The 21,919-nt window shown below is 39.1% G+C and overlaps 1 protein-coding gene across 2 annotated transcripts; it reads right to left on the bottom strand.

The window, feature by feature from the left end:
- Window positions 1-222: 222 nt before the first annotated feature.
- kiaa0319l (KIAA0319-like ortholog) lies at window positions 223-21,859 on the bottom strand. 2 transcript variants are annotated; one of them, XM_036566581.1, is made up of 22 exons: window positions 21,326-21,859; window positions 19,102-19,231; window positions 16,591-16,723; window positions 15,350-15,687; window positions 13,890-14,142; window positions 13,584-13,682; window positions 13,388-13,485; window positions 13,196-13,283; window positions 12,909-13,001; window positions 10,444-10,576; window positions 10,033-10,261; window positions 8,347-8,470; window positions 8,102-8,234; window positions 6,878-7,026; window positions 6,554-6,705; window positions 5,673-5,811; window positions 5,320-5,479; window positions 4,267-4,409; window positions 4,044-4,166; window positions 3,349-3,439; window positions 1,999-2,087; window positions 223-1,905 (listed from the first exon to the last, which is right to left on the bottom strand). In XM_036566581.1, the coding sequence occupies exons 3-22, from the start codon at window positions 16,700-16,702 to the stop codon at window positions 1,709-1,711; spliced, it is 2,943 nt and encodes a 980-aa protein (XP_036422474.1). In that variant the 5' UTR covers window positions 16,703-16,723; window positions 19,102-19,231; window positions 21,326-21,859; the 3' UTR covers window positions 223-1,708. The 2 variants fall into 2 exon arrangements, with proteins under 2 accessions (XP_036422474.1, XP_036422475.1); XM_036566582.1 differs by having other exon boundaries at window positions 19,102-19,228.
- Window positions 21,860-21,919: the final 60 nt, after the last annotated feature.

Raw genomic sequence — 21,919 nt, 5'->3', positions numbered from 1 at the left:
AGGTGTACGCCCCCAGTGAATTGCAGGGATTGCAGAAGTTAAAAACTAGTGGGGACAAATATGCACACAGCACTGAAAGTGTGAAAGACTTGACTCTAGTTAGTGGGCACAAGAGATAAGGTGATCAAGGTGAACTATTCAAACAATATTCATGCTATCATGTCACAGCAATTATAATCCTACAATGTGTTTGGAAAAGCAGGAAAAAAAAGACATAAAATGTAGGTTTAAAGTTTCTTGACTTTCATTTAATGATAATCCAGTTTCATCTGATTGAGTCACATAGAACAGGGAGTCCTTCACTTAAAAACAATGAGTTTAAAATGAGGAAAATCCTCAGATTTTTCTTCCCTCTGCTCTCAGTAGGGTCTACATCACCCATTCATGCATTTGTGAGGAAGGCATTCATATTTATGTAATTGGATCAAAAAGCAAAAAAACAAAAACAGGGCTCATTCAATGATTCAGCTCTCACCCTACAACATCCTGACTTGCGGACGCTCCATTCAAGTAGTCCAGTTAATATACACTCATTCGTCAGTCATAAGAGGAGCGATGGAAAAAGGAGCGTCTATCAAACAGATTATCACAAAAGCCTTTATCAAAGGCATTCTTAAACTGACTAATGAGCATCAGCATGTTTCAGAAAGCAACCAGTGAGAGCAGACGAGTAGTTTGTGTAACAAAGTGCAAGAGAATCAAGTGACCAGTTAAAAGAAAATTAAAATCAGACAAGACAACAAAGTGGTCAACAAGGTTCAAACAGTCTTGGGTTAAGAGTCAAGGTCAGGTTTTTGTTTTCTGTTGTGTCTATTTTGCAGGAGTTTAGACACAAAGTTGAGGGCCAAAGAGAAGTGAGGTCCAGTGTTACTTCCAGTGAATTTTCCAGTGTGAGACAAGCCATCAAAACACACATTCTATTCCTTTAACTGCGAAAATGCTCCTCTTAACCCTTACAAACAAAGCTAAGCAGACTTCACTTTTGTTTGCTGGTGATTTGAGTAGCAAAGAGGTTGATAAACCTAAGTGTGACAAGCAAATATTGCCAAAAAGGCCATACAGACAAAACTAGCGCACACACATACACAACCTGATAATGCATGCGTTATATCCAATAAAATAAATCTTGCACAGCACAATCATACATGCACACTCACACAACTTGGCAGAGATGGGTGCAGCGCTGAGGACAGTACTCTTTGACTGCACTATTGCCACAAGTGTAGGAAAGCTGTCTAGTTTGCGGGTGTTCAAGGCAGTGTTTAGAAGGACAGACCACCAGTTTACAAAACTTAGCGGTAATGGGTCTATCAACTATCTTTGTGACATGCCACTGGGGTCTCTCTCAGAGAGGAACTTGGTTATGCTCACGTTTTCATGTTTTTTTCAAACAGCTCTCCCCCATTTCACATATTCTATGACTCCTTCTGAAGTAGCTAATACATTCTCATTGACTCTGGGCATGGACAACTCCACATTACTGATTTTTTTTCCTGACAGGATAAAGACAGTGTTTGCCTTAGTTACTGAATCACACTCGTCTTCTGGCTCAGATTGGGCAGAGATTCAGTTTGGGCCGGCAGTGGGAGAGGCTAGCCTTCAGTCTTCAAAGATCTCCCCACAGACACTACTATGAGTCTTCTAAGTGACATGGCCAGTGCGTGGGGTATAAAGTCCATGTGAAATACAACGAAGGGTTTGGATGTCGCTATAGCAGCTCCTCCCTCTGTTTTTTGGCTCTATGCGGCCCTTGGCCATTGCGCAGGGACCCATTTTGGGGCCGCAGGAGTTGGCCCCGCTCTCGGTCAGTCCAGGGGACACCAGCCTGACCATCATCACTGTCCAGTTCTGAGTCTGAGTGCATGAGAGCAGAGGAAGTGGGAGCAGGGACTGCCTTTAGCCGGCCTGGAAGAGAGAGAAAACAAAGACAGAGAATCTTGATTCAATTCTTCTAAGTCTTTGAATGATGTTTGTATGATATTCTGAAAATATGTTTACCAGCTCTAGGTGGATGTAATTCCATGCTATCCTGGTCATCTCCTTCAAGTATTTTATATCGACTTTTCCGTCTAACTTTTCCTTTGCGTCTAAACATAGCACACCCAGACACATACACACATATCAGTATGAACCACATAAATAAATGCAGACAACGTACATAAAGATTGCAGCCATTAATAATGAAAATGTACAATATTTTTAATGTTTGCACATATTGTATAACTACACATGTATATGTACAATGTACTGTACACTCCACATCTCTAGACGTATACTACACAAAATTGTCCCAAATACAGGAAACGGCGAATGACAACAGCTAGCATGTATTTGTCAGTTAAACGCATTGTAACTAAGGAAGCATATCAGCAGCAAAATTTAAATAAAAATGGCAATGTATTTCTGTTTGAATTTAATTTTCCAACTACATGTAATTTTGGACTTAAAATGAAAATTCTAATTCAGTACTGCCATTTGGTATACTAGCATTGACCATTCGTTTGCACGATGGTTTATGAGTAGCTTAATTTAATTTCAAAATGTTTTTCCCAAACGGTATGAATATTTTTCATGTGATTAGACCATAATATTGTCAAAATAATAGTTAAAATGCCATTTGCCTCATATGCATTCGTAAGGGTGGACAGGATGGCAATATTTATCATTATTGTGATAAATTACGTTACTTTATATCACAACATGCTTTTCTGAGCATATCATGAATAACATCAGTGTATAAAGAACACTGACCAACTGCATTTTATAATGGATTTAGTGTAGTGCAGTATGTGAAACAATGAATAAAAATAATTGTACTTATATAATTTGATATTTTCTAAATGTGGATCTACTGGGGCTTATTTTCCGCCTGTTCTAACTTATCAAATCTCAGAAAAACTAAATATCTTGATGCATATCGGATGTTGAGACAATGTCTTGAAGTATTTTATATTGCTTTTGGCATTTGAAAGCATGATCAAAGAGAACACCAGGCTGGAGAGATAGCAAACATGTTCAAAACTGTAATTTTAGTAAAGTGTATTTTTTTTTTTTTTTAATTAAACGTTCATTTAAATAAAGCTACTCATGAAGAGTCAAAATGTCTGTGGAAGTGAAGTGTCAAGACTAGTGTAACAAAGCCAAATCAAATTGGTTAAGTCCAAAACCGCATATGAGTGAGTAATTTAAATTCAAACATACAACTGCATTTCCATTATTCTACACATTACATTTTCATTTTCATTTTGCTATTGATATGCTTCAATATCTTTAGCAAGACACATATATTCAGGTGGGTAATTCTGAATATTGCTCCTTTAAAAACATTATCGTCACCATCTCCTTTACCTGTTACAGCAACACACCAGCCCCCAGACCAGAGTGGCTATGGCAACCACTATCATGAACGATGCTATTGTCACATACAAAACACTCCATTCTGAAAGAGATGGGGAATCCAGATATAAACACATCATTAAGGTGAACACATTATGAACACACATAATAAACACATTGTCCAAAAGTGTGTAGACACCTGCTCATTCAACAATTCTTGTAAAATTAAGGACATTAATAGGGATTTCATCTGTCCCACTTTGCTGCAGTAACAGGCTCTACTCATCTGGGAAGGCGTTACATTAGATCTTGAAACACTGCTGGGAAAGTCTGATTGTATTCAGCCTCAAGTGCATTAGTGAGGTCAGATACTGATGTTGAATGATTAGTTCTGGAACATAATTGCCACTCCAACTTCAAATCCATCATTTCAGAGAACGCTATTAAGCTGAATATGGCATTTGGCATGATGATCGCTCATGTGTGGTCCACCAGAGCATCTCATTCTATTGGCAGTGCTTATCTATGGAGATTATACAAACTGTGTGCATGCAATTTAATGTCTGGTAAGCAATAGGTGCACCTTCAAGTAGCTGTATTCACAAATTAGAACAGGTGTATACAAACATTTGGACATTTGAGTTCGAGATCTGTATGTATTTCCAGCACTAGTGATGCTATTATCTGAGTGTTAAATCATTTCTCACCACAGTTGCTCTCTGCATCCCCAAGCTGAGTTCTGATGAAGTTTTCCATCCAGAAAGGGTGACACACACAGCGGCGGGTAAAGGAGTCACACTCACCATGGCTGGAGCAGTTCAGCTGGCAGACTACACACACAACACACAGTCACCATAAATCAGTAAGAGGCACTGCTCTAATGCCTTTGCAAATTATTAATGGTACGTGTGAGAGGGTATCAGTATTCACCGACTGTGTCCACCCGCCGTGCTTTGAAGATAAGGAAGTCGTTTTTTTGCTTGCGCAGTTTGTTACGCAGGCTCGTGGCAACACTGTGACCAGACAGAGGAGGTCGCCCGGGTCCTCCTGACACCAGGAATACTAAACGAGTGCTGAACCAAACACAAGCACACACATACATGTCAGGGTTGGGAGGGTTACTTTAAAAATGTATTCTGGTAATAATTACAGATAATGTAATCTGATTACTTTTCAATACTTTTGGATTCCTTGTCTTTTAAAAATCATTTAATTGAGTAGAGAAGATGAACAGAAGAACACAGAAACAATATAAGTGACATTATCTGTGCTTCATGCGTGCTCTGTGTACATCCATTTGAAAAATGTCATTCAATATTTTGTTGAAGTCAATAAGGTACTCAAGTAAGACATGCCTAGAAATATTGGAACATTGTGCCCAATATTCTGCTTTACATTCCTATTTTGCCCTGCAAGGTGACCTACCCTTCAAACTGCACTCATGGAATTTATGTGGATTACCTTCCTAAGTAAACTGTTTAAATCTTTCAGTCGATATTGCCCGATATAAGTCTATCAGATACAGCAGTGTGCTGCTGTTCTTGCCACAGCTGTTCTCCAACTGGTTCATTTTAGTTAATTTTTGGTTCATTTTCTGTGACATACATAAAGGTTTTCATCCAAACTTGACTTTTAGTGTCTAACATACAACCTTCAAACAAGAATATAGACCTACATGAAATTTACATGTATTCATGTATTACCACCCAGCTCTGATACACATATATACAGAGTGTAACCAAACTTTTATTCTCCTTATTTATAATCACTTGATATGTACTGCACACCATGTACAATAAGTAAATTCTCCAAATATATATATATTTTTCTTCCATCAGTATCTTGTCATGGCCCAAAATAGTTCGGGAGCCTCAAGAATAAAAACACATAATATAATCTTCTACGAACATAAATGAGAAAAAAAACTCAACAACATTCTGTTAAGACATTTAGGCAGAGTTGTCATTCTGTGGCTGGACTGACCTGTGCTCGTTAAAGGCGCTGATCTCTCGCACGGTGATGTCACTGTCCAGTACTCCCAGCAGGACACCCACCTGTCTGAGCAGCATGTCCCTTTGCCTGTGGGACACCTGAGACACAGCCACCTCCAGCACCAGCTCCACCAGGTCCCGTTCCCACACATCTGCCATCATCCAGACAGAGGACGTCTTAATGAAGAACTTGTTTTTTCATAGTAACTTCTAATGAGTGTGGTCAAGATCAGTAATTTTGTAAAAGACCAACACACACACAAAAAAAAACAAACAAAAAAAAAACAGAAACAAAAGAATCCAAAAAGTAAAAATAAAAAAAACACTATACAAGACAACACTGACCTGGGCGGACCTCCACAGTGCCTCGGTCAGTGCTGCTCTGGCCCTTGCTGTCTGTCACAGTCAGAGTGAAGCTGTACTTGCCCTCCACCAAGTTGCTGAGAAACAGCACTGCCTGGTGGTCAGAGTTGTTCAAGACATCCTACCAAAGATGAATCACACAGCACACATATTTACAATTAACCTTCAGATTGAGGCTGCAAGGTTAAGGTACACAGATTTCAAAGAATTAAACAGCATTTATAACAATGTTATTTCTGAATTTGGCAGATGTAGTCTATATGTAGTTTATCAAAAAAGCTCTTTGGGGCCAGTTTCCGAGACTAAAAAGAATTCCCAATGGTGACTCAACATTGCCACTGCAATTTAGTCCATGACTGGGCTTTATCCATTATCTGGGAAAACAGCCTTTGGTGTGAGATGTTTGCTTTAGTTCACATTTACAGTCAACAGTGTGACATAATGGGTGGCCAGAAACTACATAATGTGTGTGATGATTCAGGCATGCAATTTGCATATTGCTAACTGGTGCATATCGGCTTTCATTACTTGTTAGCCACATCAGCCTAGTAGCTCCAGTGCAAGACTAAAGAAGAAAACATCAGATACTTATCATTTGATATACAACAGATATTTATCATTTGCGTTGAGGGGAAAGTTGTGCATATTTGAATTTTCAAACTTTCATTTTAAATAAACATGGTGTTATGACAGTAAACCAAAAAAATGGAGCAACCTAACCAGTTCCACTTCATTCTCCTTCTGCCACGCAACATGACTTTCATCTTATGCTGACTAACTACCTAGCTCCTACTGCCTTTTCCCTATGATCAAAATAATTATCAAGACTGGATGAACAATTCCTGGCAGGTTCTTCAGCTTACCCCAGCTGCTGGGCTGCTGCCATCCCGGGTCCAAAGGAAACTGATCCCTCCCTTATCATCAGAGGAACGGGAGCCATCTAGGACTGCTGTGCGGACAGGTAATGTGACTGGGGGGCTGGACTGCACTCTGGCCACAGGTGGCTGGTCAAGCTCTGATGTTAGGGAAAAGTAAAGAACTTTAGTCTATGATATGGTCTGCATGATTTACCTGTAAGTAATCACATGAGTTAAAGAGGTGAGTCAGCCTAAGAGATGTCAGCCGACTAAAAGGCACAATGACACTGAGCCAGATGGCTTTCAGCACTGATCATGTGAGCTATGTACCTTCTCGGGCAATCACAGTGACCGTGTCAGAACTCTGCAGACCCCTCTCATCCGTCACTGTCAACATGAATGTGTACGTCCCCACTTGTAGCCCTGTCACGGTGGCAACAGCGCTGTCTGCATTCTCAATCTTCACTCCTTCTGGGCCCCTGCGCCACCATCACATGGTTACAAAGTGTGCAGTTACAAAAGTTTACAAAGTTACAAAGTTTTTGCATACCCTATACTTTCCATACTGATATGCAGTTGGTATAATACTCTGTTTAATTGTTTTGATAGTACTTGTGCTTACACATTTTGAGGGGCGGGGACTTGAAGGAAAAAAAGACTACATGAATGTGAACAAAAATATACTTGACAGCATATGGTAATTATATATGGTAATTAATGTGTAATTCACAGCATATGGTATGCACTTATTATCCAAAAATGGTTTCATCATATTTCAGAGAAAAGAAATGTAGTAGAAAGAGTCTTGCCCAGAAACTCTTACTTGCTACTAGAGTTACATGCTGATATGAGAATCAGCAACTTGCCTTACATTAGGCAATAGAATTATTCAGTACACTATTTGACTGTTATACAAAAGTCAGAAAAGTGATAAAAAAAACTCTCTTTAAACAGTACATCTGTCTACACATAAATCCACATTTTTGGCCCTTTATCAGCAGGATTTCCAGCTGATGTAATGTGGTAATGCACACATCTATAGACACCACTACTTCACCAAAGAGGAAGCCTAAGATCAATGAACATTGTGGAACCAAAATTGACCCATTAGCTATAGTCGTGGGACAAGGCAGAGCCCCCCTACTTGCAAAATGGATCTTGAAGAATGTTGGTAGCCATAAAAAACACCACACAGTCTGAGGGCAAAAACGCAGGGGCTCAAGCCCCTGAATGCATTAAAAATGCAAGTCTTTTGATCTGTCAGTATAAATTAGTGAAGATTTTACAGAATCATATTGTTACTACAGATGGCTATCAAGAATCGGGACCAGGGGGCTCCCAGGTAGGATAGTTTGATAGTCTAAATGTTCTTCGCAGCAAGATTTTTTTTTTTATTTTTGACCACTTTTAGACTTTTGGTCCTTTTGTCATGAAATGACATGTGAAACGAATCTGGTATTTGCAAATCATATAAAAAATATACATAAAATAAACAAACATTTAAAAATAAATATTTACACTGATTTGATAGGACACTGACAATATGTTACTTACTTGGTCTGTTCCCAGCGATAAGTGGCTATTTTCTGATCATCAGTGCTTTTGCTGCCATCCAGGGTGGTGTGATCCACAGGAAGCGTCAGCTCTTTGTCTGGTCCTGCGTCCGCTACAGGGGGCTTGTTATTCTCTGAAGGGATATTCCACAGCACAACAGATCAGGCATTAATACAGGGGCTGTCTCTGCATTGCTTTCATTTGTAAGCACCAAATCGGTGCATGGCATGCTGGGAGATGCTCACCTGGCTGCACAATGACAGTGACCTGAGCTGTGTCCTGCTGTCCAGATGAATCTGTGACAGTGAGCTGAAAAGTGTAGTCTCCCTCCTGCATAGCAGACAGCTGCAGAGTGGGGGTCCGCACTCCCTAAATTAAAGGTTTTTGTGTCAGATTAATTATATGTAAAGAAATATCTTATAAAATATCTAAATATGTTTAGCAATCACATAGAATATCTGCACTGAAAAAAAGATTAATTTAAATTATTCAAATGTGTACATTGCATCGCATACAAGCATCTTTTTTTCCAGGGCTGACAGAACCTGCCCTTAATGCCCTGTTGTCTGAACACGTCATTCCTGAAAGAGGAAACTAAAAACACTGCATACCTGTGAGAGTATGACAGTGGCACCAAGTGTAGTTCAAACTGTCCTCTGAGTAGAGATGAATGTAGACTGACAATAACTAGCAATGCACACAGTTAATAAAACCTTAAATCTGCAGAGTACAAGCAACAGATTAGCAGTATTTAATTGAATTATATATAATTGTAGATATTAACCATATAAGTATACAAAACTTTAGACTGTCTATAAACACAGTCTAGAACATGTTAAGTGTGCCTCACATTTTTAAAAGGTTTCTGGCATTGCCCTGTCAGTGAAACAGATTATTTCCAGCATGTGCTTCCCATAATTCAGAACCACAGGTACAAATGACTTAACACTAAGCCCAACCGATAAAATCAGGTGATATTAAAGCCCAGCAGTATTTTCTGTATTGAGCAATTGCAGATAATGCATAGTTAACTCGTGACTTTTTCTGGTCACAGTACCACCAGGATCCAAACTTCCAATGACAAGGTGAAATTTCTGACAGTTATACCACTGGCTGGCTCAATGTTAAGCACTCTGTCTAAGTATAGTGTAACAATACCAGCTGAAGTGATTAATATGAACACAAAACACCAATATGGTAAGTATTACAAAAATACATAAAGTGTATATAAACAAAACTTAGGAAAGCACAGGTGTCTCTGGAAACCACACAGGTTTACCACACAGAAAATCTAAATATATTTACACTTGCTGCTGAACAGCTGAAAAGTGGCTAGCAACGTATGCTAAGAAGTGACTGGACAGCTAAAGAAAATGGGGCAGGTCTGGAGGTCAATTTGACTGGTTCAGCCCCTGATGTTGGCAGTATAGTTGTGCCCCTTCCTTGTAGAACGGCACAACTATATATAGTATAACTATACTTTATACTACTATGAAGAGAAGCATGCAGTACATGCTAATGAAAACAGTACACAGCATGCTATTTTGAGCACAGCCTGTGAGTTTGTTGTTTGAGTTTAAGAAGTGTGATACTTGACAGCTGAAAATTATATCTGTCAGCAATGCAGCATTTAACCAAAACTACTGGAGTATAAAACCAAAACATAAATCTTAAATTATGTTGGGCCAGTAGCCATTTAAAATTGGCATCTATATCAGCCACATAAGTTTCATATTGTTCAAGCCCTACTAAATACATAAACCTACTTTTAACTTGTACAGTTTTATCGTAATATAAAACATTATGACCTCTCCTATGTATTATGTTTTCATGAGTGGGCTGAGAGAGCAGTGGCTTTAGAAAACCTACTAAGTGACACAATCCCAAACAATGCAAGAAGAGAAAATGAAGCATCTCTTTTTTTTGTTTACCTGCATCTCCACCACCTTGCCCTTGCTCTCTGGGCTGAGGGACCATTCATAAGCCAGAGGCTCATGATCGTCTGTGCTCTGGTTGCCATAGAGAGTGATAGAGTTGCGCGGCAGAGTGATGACCTGATTAGGTCCAGCGTTGGCTACAGGCCTGTAGTCCATTGCCTTGTTGACTGACAGCATGGCTTGGGTTGAGCTCTCAGCTCCATCTGAGTCAGTCACTGTGAGACTACAATCACACATAAGTAAAACAGGAGCGTGAACCACAGAAAAATCTTTTTCTGGAGAAAAATTAAACAGGTCTAGATTAAAATCTTAAATGAACATTCCACTAGCAAATCTGTGCTCTTCATTCCTCTCTGAACGCTTAGGGAAGTAACTAGAGGAGTTGGTGCTACAGTGGAAGCTTACCTGAACGTGTAGTTGCCTGGGACAAGGTTAGTAAGGGTGAGAATGGCTGTATCTGCTGAGACCTTTTCCTCTCGAAGTGGCCCCTTCACCTCTTCCCAGTGCCACGCTACTATCTTATCATCATCGGTGCTTTCTGAGGGACACAAACAGTACGTGAATTAAGGTATTTCTCATATCATTATAACAAGACTGCTGCCCAAATTTAATACTTTAATAAGACCTCAACATGGTAAAAATAATACTGTTTCAACTGAACAACAGTGCACACAAACTAAAACGGCATGATCCTTCCATGTTTTTCTCAGGGTGTTTGACTTTGTTATCAGTTTTGCTGACATTTAGTCTTTCACCAGTAGCCAGTTTCTGACCACAGGACTGCTGTGAGATGGATAGTTTTGGTTGATGGACTGATCTGAATTAGTTCAGTACACAAAATAAATTGATCTTTAGTAATCATCTTAGAAAGGTTGCTAGTTCAAACACAGTTGAACACGGGCACTGCAGATACTACTAGTTTCCACCTTGCACATTAAACTAGTCACAGATGCAGATCATTCAGACCACTTTCTTCTGAAAAAGCACCTCATTGCTGCAGTTTGTAGAAGTCATCTCTATAACAGTGAAGTAAACAGAGCACCAAAAACAAACAAAGGATCTGAACTCGATTTATTTCAGCCAATACCTGATCCATTAGGCCACACCTGTGCATACCTAAATTAAATACCTCCAGAAGTAAAAAATAAGACATTTCACACATTTTCTAACCTTAAATTTTTCAAATCTATGCTAAGACGTACTAACTAAGGATCAGCAGGAACACTGTATTAACTATAAAAAAAAGTTTTAGCATTTTTTGTAACCATTTTTTAACAACTTTTAAGAAGTTTTCCAACAGATTTTCCATTTACTGTGCTGGCCTGCTACACAACTGTTACCAAACAAAATGTGCTTTATGCAATGGTAGTCTGTGTTTTACAGAAAATGTAGTTGAGCATTTTTCAATTTTGTGACATTTCATTACATGGCAGATCTGTCTAAATTACTATGGTTTCCTTGAGCTCTCTAGAGATATTTTGGGGTTCTGTAATTAAACAACATGGTAGGGCTGGCTGATCACTTGCCTGAATTTTTTCTGCCCTCCCAGGAAACATGATATATATATATATATATATATATATATATATATATATATATATATATATATATATATAAAAATTTTTATATAAATAAAAATGAATGTACCTCCAGGTACCTAATATAGAATAATTGATTGTGACCGCCATCCTGCCTTACTGGACAAACTTGAAGAAAATATAAACTAGGTGGACCAAGCTTAAATATAATCCTGTGCTAAGTGTTGATTCTGTTTGGACCCAACCTGAACAGCAAGTTATGGGAACGCACAGTTTAGTGTCGTTCTGACTCCAGCACACTTGATTCAGTTCATTAGTTAATCATCAAGCCTTTTATGAGTTGGATTAGGTGAGTTGGAGCAGGAAATGCATAAACCTGCCCAGGAGAGTTGTTTAGCAGGACTGAGCAGGAACCACTGTATACCACTCATAGCATAAGTACAGAAGTGTTTATCTCACATAGGTCATGGCAGCAGCATTTTTTCTTTGCAGAACAAATACCTTGTGTGTAAAGGCACATACTATGAGTAGAAAACAATCTGTGTTAGTCACGAGCTGCTCTGAGCAATTTATTCTCATTAAAAACATGAGAAATATTTTCTTCTTACATTGCTTCTACAGAATTGTTAAAGTACTGAAAACATTTCAGATTTACAACATTCTGTATGTATTATGCACAACATGACGTAACTAAAACGGTAAGAAATTGGTTAGTTCACATCTTGGTTGATGTTTCATGCCACAGCGCTAACAGCAGTGAATGCTGATCTGGAGTCCAAGGTCTTTAATGTCATCATTAAAGATAATGAAGAGATAAAAAGTTGTTGCATTTTTTACTAAGAACTAAGAAAGTATCGTTTTTAGGTTACAATTTTTATTAAAGGGTCCGTTTCACCTAAAACTGACTTTTCCTTGTTTCTTTTTTAAACAATAGAGATTTTTAAGGAAGCACAGGTCAGCCAAACAGAACACTGGCATATGTCACTGTTAAAGGCACAGTAACAAAAACAGCCAGTTTACTGTAAGAGATAAAGAGAGGTTGGAAAATGTTAAAAATTAATTATGACTGTTTTTTGGTTCATAAAACCACAAAACATTGTAACTGGACTTTAGAGAAAATATAAAAAGCAAGAAAAAAAGTTAAATATGGGCCCTTTAAAATACTCAAGGCCGTGACAAAATTACATTAGCTTGTTTTGTTCATTTCAAAACAAGGCTATCCCACAGATTTTTGTTCCAGGAGTCCCCATCAATGACCCTCATGCAACAGATTACAAATAGATTATTTGTGGAAAATCTGTACCAATAAAAGTGCTAATAACTAATACTCACGGCTGCCATCGATCACAGTAGAGCTGGTTGGCAAGGAGATCTCCTGGTACTTTGGTGATACCACGGCAACAGGCGGCTTATTCACTCTTGGCTCTGTGAAAGGTAAGGCAAAAAAGCCTTCATTAAAAACTCCCCCTAAGAGAGAGTAAGTTTGGCACCAGGACAAGTACACAATATGCAAATCCTAGTAGGTCAAAGCTTGAAAATGTGTTTACTAAGGCCTAAAGCTGAGTGTAATAACAAAATGGGTTACGCCTGTCAGTCAAACAAGTACTAAACTCAGTCACCTGGTTTGACTGTAACATTGACATTGCCTTCTCCATGCGCCCCGTCACCATCCACTATGACCTCAAACTCATAGAGACCCACAGTCAGCTGAGGAGAAAAATGAAATATGAAAAAAATGTCTTTAAGTCTTTGTATTGAAGGATCTGGCTGAATAAACAAGAGAGAATGAAACAAGAACTAAATGTTTTAACCTTGCTTAGTTTGAGCGTCTTGCTATGTTTCCCTTCCACTTCTCCACCGTAGTCTTTAGGGTGGGTCTTCAAACGCCAGTTAAAGTCATAATTAGTCCCTTAAAGAAGAAAGAAACAAAATCAACCATTACTAAGAAACAGGAGCATCATATCAGCAATACGAAAGTGACTCACAGCAAAAGTCAGAAGACGCTACCTGAAGGTGGCGCTGGCACTACAAACGCATTCAGCTCCACTTCATTGCGTGGCAGAGTGACCTCCACATTCTTGCCAGCAGACACCACCAGCTCTTTCACTATTGTGGAAACATACAGGTTCAACAAGATCCAGTGAATGATGTGGCATGGCATCACAAAATCTTATGGCTGAAGCTGACTGGAAATAACAAATGACTAAATCAGCTTATGCCCCTTGAAATGTATTGTCTCATTTAATGTGCACCTTACGGTAAAAGCAGCATATGAAAAACTATTCCTCAGTGATTTAACACTGTGTTTCCTACCAGCTGGAGTTGCTGGGGTGGAAGAATATGATTGAGGTGCGACTGTTGTTAACTCAGCGCTGCTGTTGGAAGCTGAATGATCCACAGTGTCTTCTGGTGATGTAGAATTCTGCCAAGAAGCTGAGGGAACAACCTCTTCACTGCTGCCATTGGTGGGCTCGGTTATTGTTTTATTGGCCGTCACCTGGAGGGCCACACCAGTGACAGCATTCATTGCAGTCGTCAGATTGGAGGATTGTGCGTCTTGCGTATCCTGCAATCAAGATATAACAGCATAAAAAACTTATGTTAAAATAATATTATGTATTTAGGGCTGCAACTATACTGCAACTATAACTTCCATAATCAATTAGGCCACGATCATTTTAAATAGTTGATTAATCAAGAAAAGAAAAAGTGCAAGTATTGTCAGTTATCAGAGTTAACATCATACAAAATGTTTTATTTAAAAAACTAAAAAGGGTTATTTCTCCTCATGCACAATACCACCTACCACATATTCTAAATCATATTTGCAAAAACTACAAAGACTTTTATCAAGGTCTTCTGCAATGATTTTGAAAATCCAATTTTAATCAGTGTGAAAGGTGCAAAAATTGCTTAGTTTCTGAGTGAAAATAACCTGCTGAAACCTGATACTACCAACACAGCAATTTTGAAATACAACGTATTTCAAAAAGTTACTATTCACCTGCTCCACACAAACAATGGTAAACATAGGTTTAAAATCTCCACTTCCACTAAGCATTTTCAAAAGCTCAGTTTTCATTGATCTAAAACTATGTTTATGTAAGTTTTTAAATGCATTGTCAAAACAAAGCCCTAGTAAAGAAAAAGCACAGCTTAGCCATGCAGTTTAGACTAACGATTTCAAAACGTAATGTATCCCTTCAGCAACAGTTTTTGTATTTTTGATAATGTCACAGTCTTGCTGTCATGTGAGGTGAGCTTGGTTTTACACAATTTACAGAATAATGTCTTCTTACATATTCAAGTTAAGTGTTGCCATATTTTGACTTTCTGAGTTGTGCACAGCCCTCAACCCTGTATTGCAGTCTCCATTATCTGCATTTTCTTTTAACTGATGTAATGTTAGAAGGAAAGTGAAAGCACTGTCGAGCCAGCTAACGGATAACAAGATTCGCTGCTAACTAGTTTTACTTATCGATTTAATCAATTTGTTGCTGCAGCCCTAATGTAGTTATAAAAATGAAAAATTGAAGCGTGGGCCAACATAGAGGTCCTTGCAGGTTAAACCAAATACTTCTAAAATATAAAGGACATTTAATGTGTCTAGTGAAAGTTCTAAAAATAGGATAAATCTGCCTATTTAGTGTACTTAATTCAACTTAAAGTAACAGAATTAAAGGAACTTTTTTGTAAAAAAAATACATTTTTCTACATATTATACACAACAAGCATATAAAAAGAACAACAAAACAAAACAAAACACTACATACATGATCTGCTGCCCCATTAACTCCAGCAGTCAGTGCCTGGCGGGGGCTTCTTATCTTCTGTGCTGTGTTCTTGCTGAGCATCTGCAGGAGGCCCAGAGACTGAACATGCGGCTGCGGCAGTGATGTGATGGAGCAGCCATCAGGCCGGGAGCATCTCAGCAGCACACAGTATCCCCCAAGACTCCACACCGCACTGCAGGAGGGCTCTAAGCAGCATGACTCCCAGCACTGCGCCCCACCACGGTCCACAGCTAGCGGTCGCCAGCCCAGCCCAATAACACTGCCACAGGAAATCCCCAACACTCCACCTGCCACTCTGCACAGGCTCGCCTCCACACCTGAGAACAGGAGTGAGACAGACATAGAGAGACAAGCAGACAGAGAGAGAGACAGAAAGAAACACAGAGGAGGGTTGGTGGGGGGAGGGGAAACATTAGTCATTGACAAAATGCTGGAGGACACAGAATTATTTATCTTAACTGAACACCATCAAAACTACCCTTCAGTTTTGAAGGGCAGAAAAGAAAATGAGGATTGTCCCTTTTAACAAGATTTGCATTCTCCACAGCTCCTTTATAACGAAGACCACTAAGCAGACACTGAGCCTACGGTTCCCCTTTCCCTAAAGACAGGATGTGATGGTTCAGTAAGCAGTCAGCTCCCTTCCCTTTTGCCTCCAAAACACGCTGCTCATGACTCATCTCCATAGCTACAGAAGTTCAAAAGCAGCATATTATAGGATGGTGGTAAAAGCTCTGCTGCAGAGGCACTGTTGGCAGCAGCAGGCTCTGAGGATTTCATTTAGAGAGCAGACACACTGCAAGTCTGTTTTGCAATTCCCCCTCTGTGTGAAAGCTTCTCTCTGCTACTCTCTCACGCACAAGGCAACCATTGTGCTTTCTGCATTGTACTCCTCAACCCGGGTACCATCAGTCACCCTAACTGTATCAACCATTCATGCACACTAGAATAACAACAATATACTCATAGATGAACAACAACAGACAAAGCTGAAACAGCACATATTTTGTAAAACTTAATAAGTAACGAGGCAGAGCAATAAGAAAATGGTCTGGCAATTTAAAGTTACAGAAAATCTAAGCTGAGTGACAACAAAACAGTCATCAAATTAACTAAATTTGCCACATAAATTCAGACTGCATGATGCAGATTAGCACCACAGAAGTATTACAGTTGCCTTTTTACACAGTAAAAAGCTTGTGCAAACAAAAACAGCTTACCGGCAGGAGGGCCGAAGCAGAACAAATAGCCTAAGGACAGGAGGAGGAGCTGATGAGGCCTAGTCCAGTGTGGTAAACTGCAACTCTGTGTGCTTTTTATTGCATAGGGCATCTTCCCACTAAGAGCAGGAGTCTAGACATGGAAGAAAGTTGATTTCATTAGCACATGGCACATGTGATATGACAAAGTAACATGATACAACAAAGAACAGAACTGGGCAATTCTAATAAAACTAAACTGAAAGAGAGAACTGAAAACTGCAGACATTTCCAGGGAACAGTCAAAATTTATCCCCTTACTTCAGAAGCAGCTGATCAGCCACAATGGTGGTGTCTGAATTTTGCATTTTAAAGTTTGCACTGACACAATGTAGCTAATGTAGCTAACAAGTAATGGATGGTTAAACCCCACCTATAAGCACTGTTCTCATTTTTTGAACAACAATAGCAGACTCTTAACTTCAAATATGGATCAAAATATGTATTGAGGTTTTTAGATGGCTGCTACTTCTGTTTTCAGTTACACAACATTTTCACATTTAACATGTAATATAGTGTCAGAAAATGCACAAGCAAGTCTATTTGAGATTTCTAACTCAACACTAGTTGTGGCAAGATTTAAGCATGTGCTTTGCACAAGAGATGCACAATAGTAATCAGCCAATAACAGAATCAGTCTAACCACTCAACAGGCCCTTTACACAAAAAAAATGGAAGTATGTAAATGCCAGAAAAAAACAAATTCCACTATTGCCTTATGGACTATTAATAATCCCAGAAATACTGGTGTTCTTATCACTTCAGCTCTTCATAGAAAGGTATGTCATTTTATCTGCATCATAGTTGCAAAGATGAAATCTGAGGATGTGTCTAGAATGGTTTGAGAACACCAAACACACAACAGTGCGACAGTTCAAGAAGAATAAAGGATATATTACTACATTCTTCGTGAAAGAACTCCTTCACAGCTATCAGAAGGATGTCATCTAATGTGTACAGACAACATTAACATGCAGGAACAAGTGAAAATCACTATAACCAAAATGCTAGATCAGCCATGTTTGCTGGAGATGTGGAAACAGCTTGTTAACAAGTAACTAGTCGGTAAAAATACCACATACCAGAAGGGGGGTGCACAACTGTTCCCCTGAAAGTGGCTGGGAACAGCACCAACTTTAAAGCGCAAACTGCATTTACTGTCAGTGTAATATTTGTAAGCAGTGGAGAAATGCTGACATAAACGTACGTCCCTTCAAGTATGACAAAGTTCATTCCTTCGTCCCTCCTAATTGCACAAACACATTTTTCTCTGAGGTTGAACCTTTTAAGGTTATTTTTGCTTTGAGTTCAAACTCAGTTGTACAAGCTCTACTCGGCCATCGCTGTTACTGTTTTAGCTGAAGCAGCGTAACCCTGCAACGAGTACTTCCAGCAGAAAAGACGTTTAAATGTGAAGAAATTCTCTCACCCAATTTATTACTTTTATTTTGGCTGATGTGTTGCAGTTTTATAATGTAAATAAATGTAGCCAATTAAGTGCACTCATGCTGTACACTCGTATGCAAAAGTTTGAACACTCCTGGTCAAATGACATGTTTTGTTGACTTTTTAACACATCTTCTACAGAAAGCAAACTTAAATATGACATTTTCCTGCAAATTGTCTACAAAATTGTGCATATTGTGCAACATACAGGAAAAAATAAAACATACAATATAAAATGTGCCATAAATTTTGCACGGACCACATTTTATGTTATATTTTTTCCAATTTGTTGAATTCGGCAAACAGTAATTGTGTACTAAAATATGCAGTAGTGTGTTCTCTGTAGAAGATATTTTACTTATTTCATTCAGAAAATCAACAAAATGTCATTTGACAAGGGGAGTCCAAACTTCTGCCTATGACTGTATTTGAAGGCTACACCAATACTAAAATGCCATCAAATAATTATGCATGACTTATGTATGTGCTAAAAAGCCATTTGTCTCTTACTTTCACAGTAGAACTTTATTTGATGTCATGTCATTAATAGACAGGAAACCGATGTCTTGTTTAAAAATGCCAGTTTGGCCTATTAATAAGCAAATAACATTATTTACATTGAAATGTAGGCTAATATAAAGTACAGGAAATGTGCCTGTGTGTTTCATGTATTCATTTATCTGAATAAAAATCTGTCAAAAAACTTGTCATTTGCCAATTTGGAAATCAGAATCGTAATCAGCCATAAAAATTCATGATCAGTGCATCCCAAGTTTGCACTATACTAAATGAAGAATTTAAACTTCCATTACTTGTTAGCTACATTACTAGTGTGCAGCTCCAGTGCAAAACTAAAGAAGCAGACTTTGGACACCAAACACATCTTGGCTGATTGAACACATTTGGTTAAATTGTGTAATACTGATTTTTTTACTCATTTATTTCTTTAATGCAGTCAGCAATATTACTACTAAACTACTGCAACAGAAAAGCTTTCTTCAACTCTTAAACACTAACTGAACTTACCTTTCTCCAAGCACAGAGTGGAGACAAAAAGTGGAGAGTGGAAAAAGATGTTAGGAGATAGGTGAAGAGACATCCTCCACCAGCAACTCCTGAGACCACAGCAGCATCGCACTCTTGGACTGTGGGACTACTGAGACGTCCGTTGGAACAATAACAAAGGAAAGAGGGGGGAAAAAGATTATGATCTTACATTAGATCTTCAGGGAGATAATTAAACATACTGTATATTGGGAGCAACTCTTCTGCACAAACTGAGAAACAGTAGAGTTTGTCAAACTGTAGAAGCCCGGGAAAACAAAAACAGATAGTTTGCATAATATGTTTGGTTATTTAAATATTAAGCTTGGTTAACTAGCATATCCACTGCCACTCCTGGAGTTCTAGGCTATGTTCATATGTTTTAACGTTTCCTCCACCTTCCATGACAATGCCACAGAGGTGAATTAAAAGATAAAAAACAGATCAGCTTTAGGGCTTAGGTAACATCAGAGTGTTTCTAGTGGAAATTAAATTTCCTAGCCAAACTTGTGCAATAAGACATGAAATAAACATGAAGACTGGACTGCAGCAACTGCATAAAGAGTGAAGATCAAAGAAAAAAAGGAACATCTGTTCAAAAGCTGTCTATCTGCCTCAGAACACTAATTCACATCATATGCTGCAAGTCATATGTGTGTTATTACATTCTGATTTGAGTACCACAGCTCACTACATAAGCAGCCATCATTAAATTTATAAGTGAAACTTAAAGTTCCAAACATTCAGTAACAGAACACAGAATAAATATTGTTACTGCTGTTTCGTCAAATCTTACTTGCATCTTCTGAATAAACAAAGGAGGGGCAATAAAATAGTCTACAAATATTGACTGTTCTTCAACTTTCATTAAAGGAAGAATGAACAAGAATGGACAAGTAGTTCACATTTTCTTAACAAATTTAGAAATCTAAGCAAGGATTTTGAGCCTTCCAGCTCTCTGACTGTTTTAAGGAGGCTAGACTGCTTTATTATACAGTACAAATGTAGCTAAAATAAAATTCTGCATGGAGGTCTGCAGATGGGGCCCCTTAACAATCAGCCCCTGTGAAAGTTTACTGTAAATATACAGTCTATAGAGCATTTTCAGAGATCTTATTCAGTTCCGGCTTTGAGTAGAGAACATCTGCAAGGTATGCCAAAGGAGATGACGAGCAGAACTCAAACTGAAAACATGAACCATTTTTCCAAGCAAAGAGAAGACAAGAAGAGCAAAAAACACACACACAAAAAAAGTCACAAGCATACCTTGTGTTTGACAATGACAGACAGCAGTGTATTCATCAGCTTAAATTCAGTTAGATCATTGTAGATCACTAAGTATAATGAATTTAAGAGGCAAGACAGACAAAGTAACATTGCATACAATGTGAACTACGTGTGTAGCTACATGCTTCAAGCACGGCTGAGCAGCAAGTGAGAGAACACCAGCAGGATGAATCCCACGCTGAAGCACCAACCGTGTACGAACACCTGCAGATTAGAGCAAAAAAACTGATCGCAAATCAGTTTCATCCTGCATTTATGACGGCTATGCTCTCAAACATTGATCCTGGGACAGCATTCTTACTCCTGAACACAGACCACTGATCCTGGTTCATCCGTGTTGGCCGCCCTCCCCGGCTCCTGCTTCAGCAAGCATCTATAAACACACATGACCGCTGCAGTAGACTGACAGGTTCCCAATGCAAACCCACTAAAGATGCTAGCTACCTAGCTAGCTAACTCCCCACAACGGGGAAAATGAAACTTACAAAAGCATTACGAAACAGGACGACTTATGAGACTGCGTCCACAGTCAAAAAAAAAAACAAACAAACACAGGAAAGGACTACAACCTGCGGGGGAAATCATCTATTTCTGTTGATATAAACAACTGGTATTCCCTTTAACTGACAGCTCTCTTGTTCCTAGCCAACCAGATCTAAATCTATAGACCTTAGTTAACCTGAAGCTCATAGGTTTTGCCACATCATTGGTGGCCTGCTAAAGAAAACAGTCCAGCTTCTGCTCTGTGTTTCAGACCCGGTGTCTCCCTCAATAATCCGCAAGCGAGAACTGGGCCAGCTCAGCTCAGCCTGCTAACAGCTGTTTGCCGTAACACTGTAAAACAGCGCACTGTACAGGTGACACCGTCAACGACACTAACGGTCACTGAACACAGCCCAGGCAAAATGCCGAAACTCACCTTCTTCTCAGTTTACTGGTGACGGTGCAGTAAATACCATTTCCACAGCAGCTGTGCTCGTCCTGTGTCGGTACTGGATCTTATCGAGGTCAGGCTTCACTCTCATACGCACACACACACAAACACGACCTGCACCTTCACACGGAAACACACGACCGAGAACCACTTCCTCCTCCATGTCCACCTGCCAGTTCGGAGAGAGAGCTGAGCAGATTAATGTTACCCGTACAGTCCGGATATTCACAGAGCTGGGGCGAAATGGGGCGAACACCAAAGTTACTCCCTTCGCCTAAAAAGCCTGTCGAAATTTTATTTAAATGCACGAGAACTGTTGGAGGGTTTTGCCACTAACAAAAATGGCCGAACTGGTCAACAACTAACCATTAAAGTCCAGTGTCTGTTAATATGCGTGGTTTCATAAAATAGACATTTTAACCAAACCGTAAATTGTTCTTTGTATAACAGATTATGGACGCATTGTTTATATTTTTAAAAAGTGCTGCGCTAAACGCTTCCAACGTTAAAACCGACCTGTGGTGTTTCCACGGTATGTGGCGCCCCCTGTTGACTGGTAACGGAAACATGTGTCCTACT

This window comes from Colossoma macropomum, unplaced genomic scaffold, assembly GCF_904425465.1.
Source record: "Colossoma macropomum unplaced genomic scaffold, Colossoma_macropomum, whole genome shotgun sequence".
In the NCBI taxonomy this organism is placed as follows: Eukaryota; Metazoa; Chordata; class Actinopteri; order Characiformes; family Serrasalmidae; genus Colossoma; species Colossoma macropomum.
This window is presented reverse-complemented; position numbering and strand designations above follow the sequence as displayed.

Excerpts from the sequence above, each read along its gene's own strand:
- kiaa0319l (XM_036566581.1), bottom strand. The coding sequence starts at position 16,702 with ATGCCCTATGCAATAAAAAGCACACAGAGTTGCAGTTTACCACACTGG. Across the intron at positions 13,002-13,195 it reads CAATGTTACAGTCAAACCAG|AGCCAAGAGTGAATAAGCCG; the intron begins GTGACTGAGTTT and ends TACCTTTCACAG. Across the intron at positions 3,440-4,043 it reads GGATGCAGAGAGCAACTGTG|AATGGAGTGTTTTGTATGTG; the intron begins GTGAGAAATGAT and ends CATCTCTTTCAG.